The sequence below is a fragment of the Salvia splendens genome, chromosome 9 (genome assembly GCF_004379255.2).
Source record: "Salvia splendens isolate huo1 chromosome 9, SspV2, whole genome shotgun sequence".
Lineage (NCBI taxonomy): Eukaryota > Viridiplantae > Streptophyta > Magnoliopsida > Lamiales > Lamiaceae > Salvia > Salvia splendens.
The window spans coordinates 31,465,955-31,471,542 of NC_056040.1; the positions used below are offsets into that span (position 1 = coordinate 31,465,955).

A 5,588-nucleotide genomic window follows, 5' to 3' on the forward strand; every position below is an offset into this window, starting at 1 on the left:
TCGTTTAAGTAGCTGAACATTTTTTTAGTAATTCTCGTCTGCTATATTATACATAATTTCCTCCAAATATAAAATTATGAAATATTTGAGGCAAATATAAAAATTATGGCTACCTCCGTCGAACAATTGGAGTCACATTTGGTGTGAGCATGTGTTTTAAATGTAAAAAAAGCAGGTTGAATAAATTAGTGGACTATGAGTACCACTTATATATATATATATATATATATAGGGATGTATTCATTTCCTTTTCCTATATTTCCTCCTTTTTCCTTCTTAATATCAGCCATTAGATTAGAGAAATGGACGGTCAAGATCAACATTGGGTAATTAATCCCGTGTTGCATTATTTATCCTATTTTGTGCATTATGAGGGTACAATAGTAATCTAATAATGGCTGGAAACCGCTACGAATAATGCACCACATATTTCTAAAGTGTTGTGTTTGAATTTATTGTTGTGACATTTACAGGTGTAAAATAAAAAAAATTGGCTTTAGGTAATATTAAACTATCTCGTTTAAGTAGCTGAACATTTTTTTAGTAATTCTCGTCTGCTATATTATACATAATTTCCTCCAAATATAAAATTATGAAATATTTGAGGCAAATATAAAAATTATGGCTACCTCCGTCGAACAATTGGAGTCACATTTGGTGTGAGCATGTGTTTTAAATGTAAAAAAAGCAGGTTGAATAAATTAGTGGACTATGAGTACCACTTATATATATATATATATATATAGGGATGTATTCATTTCCTTTTCCTATATTTCCTCCTTTTTCCTTCTTAATATCAGCCATTAGATTAGAGAAATGGACGGTCAAGATCAACATTGGGTAATTAATCCCGTGTTGCATTATTTATCCTATTTTGTGCATTATGAGGGTACAATAGTAATCTAATAATGGCTGGAAACCGCTACGAATAATGCACCACATGGTCACGAGTAATGCATATAATTGTCTATATAATGCACAATATGTGAACTGCAATGCATACGAACAAGATGTGCTGTGTTATGATGTTTGACACATGTTTCTTGTTTCCCCTAAGGGTTTAATAAGCTTAGGGGCTAGGGTATAGTACGTAGACACGTATGTAATCTTCACATGGTAACGAGTAATGGATATAATTGACTATATAATGCACAATTTGTGAACTGCAATGCATACGAACAAGATGTGCTGTGTTATGATGTTTGACACACGTTTCTTGTTTCCCCTAAGGGTTTAATAAGCTTAGGGGCTAGGGTATAGTACGTACGCATTAATAACAAATTATAAAACGATACGAATAATTCACCAAATTGTCACGAGTAATGGATGTTATTAACTATATAATGCACAATATGTGAACTGCAATGCATACGAATAAGATGTACCATGTTATGATGTTTGACACACGTTTCTTGTTTCCCCTAAGGGTTTAATAAGCTTAGGGGCTAGGGTATAGTACGTAGACATTACTAAATGCACGTATGTAATCTTCAATCCGTTGATTAACCCATATACACAATACCTCTAATAATGCATAATATACTGAGATAATGACAATTAACAGCTACATAATGCACTACCTAAACCAAATAATGCACATACGTATATTCCAATAACAACAATTTGTTAGTAATGTCTACGTACTATACCCTAGCCCCTAAGCTTATTAAACCCTTAGGGGAAACAAGAAACGTGTGTCAAACATCATAACATGGTACATCTTATTCGTATGCATTGCAGTTCACATATTGTGCATTATATAGTTAATAACATCCATTACTCGTGACAATTTGGTGAATTATTCGTATCGTTTTATAATTTGTTATTAATGCGTACGTACTATACCCTAGCCCCTAAGCTTATTAAACCCTTAGGGGAAACAAGAAACGTGTGTCAAACATCATAACACAACACATCTTGTTCGTATGCATTGCAGTTCACAAATTGTGCATTATATAGTCAATTATATCCATTACTCGTTACCATGTGAAGATTACATACATGTCTACGTACTATACCCTAGCCCCTAAGCTTATTAAACCCTTAGGGGAAACAAGAAACGTGTGTCCAAACATCATAACATGGTACATCTTATTCGTATGCATTGCAGTTCACATATTGTGCATTATATAGTCAATTATATGCATTACTCGTGACCATGTGGTGCATTATTCGCAGATACCAAAATGTGGCAGTTACTTTTCCGTCAAATGTCAATAATAACCCTGTAATGCATACAACCACCTTCTATAATGCAACACGGAACCAGTTTTATAGAATCAATCTGATCCATTGATGCCTTAGATCTAACGCGTAATATTAAGAAGGAAAAATGATCTAAGATGTGAAAAGGAGAATAACGCTCCCCTATATATATATATATATATATATATTAGTTCTATAATAAAATATGGGCGGTGTTTTAAATGTAAAAAAAAGCAGGTTAAATAAATTAGTGGACTATGAGTACCACTTATATATATATATATATATATATATATATATATGGTTTTGATCCATGCAAAACCATTTTTAATACAAAAATGCAGAACCAAGCATACAAAAGTCATTTTTAGGTCATTGTAAGCTTATTTTTACGTCATTATAGTAAGGATGACATGAAATGATCTTAACATGACCTCAAACCCAAAGTTTATAATATGACCTAAAACTGCTTTACAATGACCCTCCGTGTTTTTGTTTAATTATTGACCATTGGATTGTCAAATCTCATGGTCAGGATTTGGTCTGGATTTTGTATTGAGATCAAGTTTTGTATTGATCATTTTCCTATATATATATATTAGTTCTATAAGACCATCCACAATACCGCCCAGCCGAGCGCCGGCGCTGGGCGGTTCGCTGGGCGGTCGCGTGGCGCTGGGCGATCCGCTCGGCGCTATTGCAGCGCCCGGATCGCCCAGCGCACCGCCTAGCGCGAAATTTAAATTTTTTTTTCCGAAACACTATATATACGCGCTTTGCTCGTCATTTTCATTCGCACCACTTGTTTTAACGAGTACGCGTTTGTGGAATGTCCAATGCATTGCTGATATAATGTACGCCTGTATTATCATGCACAACATGATTGTCGAAGATGAAGGTGGCGAACTGACCAATTGGGTCAACGACGATAATGAAGCCGGTCCAAGCCACGGCGTGGCCGCCCCCAACGTACAGAGTGGGGTACCTCACGATGAAGCCGGCCTCCTACAAGCACATGCCGACATGCGCCAAACGACGGCTCATATTCGACTCCAAAAGGATTTAATTGAAGAGTTATGGGCGCGGAGGATTGACCGCCGTTAGTTTTTTTAATTATGTAATTTTTTTTAATTAATGTACTTTTTAAATTTTATTAATATTAGTGAATTTTCTTGTTTTTGTGTCGTAAATTTAATTCCGTATATTGTGTGATTGTTAATTATTTCATTTTGTATATATTTGTTAATAGTGATGTGGATATTATGTGGCTAGGCTATGGCTGGGCTATTTGCTTGTTTTGATGATGTGGCAGGAGGATTTTTAGTGCTGATGATGTGGCAGTGGCTAGATTATGGCTGGGCTATTGCTGGGCTATTCCTATTGTGGATGGTCTAATAAAATGTGGGCGGAATAAGTTGGTGCAATGTGATGCCTATTTACCATTTATAGTAAAAATAATTTTGATTTTTATCATGGGATGAACCGATGTGACAATATATAACTCTTATTGTGGAAAAAAAGTTAGTTATTCATCATATTTTATTCATCATAATTAATAGAAATTGACCTAAATAAGCATTTTTTTTGGCAATTAGCCCTTTTAATTTTTTTGTTGGCATATTTAATGCTTCTGTTCCCCTCTCCTACTGCATCAAACTCATTTTTCACTTGGAAAATATTATCCTAATTTTTCTCTAATTATTATTAATTTTTTCACTTGAAAAACCTCCTATATTTTTATCCTATATATATATCCACGTACACACCCGCGCATATTCACTAATCTCTTCTGTTAAGTTCCCATTCAAATCGAAGCTCTCCCTCTCTTTGCAATGGCAAATTCTCACGGCGGCGGAGGAATGACGGCGGCAGAAGATTACCAAGAAGAGGAGGTGTGGGCCATGATCAAGGCAAGACATCAACCCTCCAACCTAACAAACAATCTCTCCACCTCATCCTCGCGCCACTTCCCCTCCGCCGCCGCCGCGAGGGGCATTCCGAGATCCTCCGGCGGCGCTTCGTCGGCGCCCCTCGCCGTCCCCGACTGGTCCAAAATCTTGAAGAAGAATCCCAAGAGGAACGGTGCATGCGGAAATTTCAGCGACGGCGACGATGAGATGGTGCCGCCGCATGAATATGTGGCTCGGAGGGCGGCGGCGGCGCAGGTGGCTTCCTTCTCCATGTGCGAAGGAGTTGGAAGAACTCTTAAAGGGAGAGATCTCAGCAGACTCAGAAACGCGATTTTGACCAAAACGGGTTTTCTTGAATAGTTGCTACTATCACTATTAGTTAGAGTGTCCACTATAAGGATAAGGCGGACACGCCCAATAGCCCCGCCCCAGTTTTTGTCCATAGCCTCAATTTTGTTGTCCATAGCCCCAAAATTCTATTTCGGCCACTATAGTGGACACCTCCAATAGCCCTAAATTTTATAATTAATTTTCATTTTTAAATATTTTTAGTTTCAATCAAGTGTAATTTAAATAATCGCAGTGTAAATAACTAGAATACGAGGTAATTAGGGCCGAATATTCGTTGTATTTCAAATCGGTAATACAACGGTGATTCGTCGTCTGCTCGGTGCATTTTTTAGAGAGTGGTTGTGTAGATAGTGAGTGGAGAGATTTTGTGAAAATGGTGAAAAATAGGTGGTGGGGAGTGGTATTTATAGAGAAAAAAACAAAAAAAAAATTGAAATTGGCGCCGCATGCGCCGCGGCGGATGTCGCCACTATGGTCGCCGCGCCTATAGGCGCGGCTATGCCCCCCACCGCGTCCTCGCCCCGCACCCGGCGATCGCCCATCCGCCCCCCATCGCCACGCCAGCCACGTCCACCCTCAGGGCGGACAACCTTGCCACTATAGCCAGCCCGCCGCCCGCCCATGGACGCGGCTATAGCCGTGTCCACTCCACAGTGGATACCCTTAGTATTACTACATCGAAAAATAGAATTTGTGGGGTGAATGTTTTGCCTTTTTTGGTGGGTTTTTCGTAGCTAGAAAAATGTTCTAAATCTAAATGGCAGGGTCTAAGATTTTGTATGACAGATTTGCTTTTTTGGAAGTAGTACTATTAATTTGTGTATTTTTATTTCTAATAGAGTCCTCAATCCTCATCGTATATCTAGTTAGAGCATCCATAATGGCACCCGTCCCGACGGACGTCCGGCCGGCGTACCGGAGTTCCGCGGCGTTCCCGGGACGTCCGTCATTGCGTTGACTCCACGGACGTCCTCGCGGACGTCCCGGTTATTTTATTATTATTTTTTCAAAAATTCTATAAATACGTCTCGTTGAATTTCATTTCATTCGCACCACTTGTATTAAGGAGTATCTCTCTCTCTAAATACTTTTCTTTCGAAGATAAATGGAGCACCACGATAG

General features: G+C 38.4%; 1 protein-coding gene across 1 annotated transcript; it reads left to right on the plus strand.

Annotated features, from left to right (window-relative positions):
* Positions 1-4,037: 4,037 nt before the first annotated feature.
* On the plus strand, positions 4,038-4,475 carry LOC121749426. The gene has a single exon (XM_042143996.1). It carries the CDS (start codon positions 4,038-4,040, stop codon positions 4,473-4,475), a length of 438 nt encoding a protein of 145 aa, XP_041999930.1.
* The last annotated feature ends 1,113 nt before the right edge of the window (positions 4,476-5,588 follow it).

Bases quoted from the DNA above. Each gene is read 5' to 3' on its own strand.
- LOC121749426 (XM_042143996.1), top strand. From the start codon at position 4,038: ATGGCAAATTCTCACGGCGGCGGAGGAATGACGGCGGCAGAAGATTAC.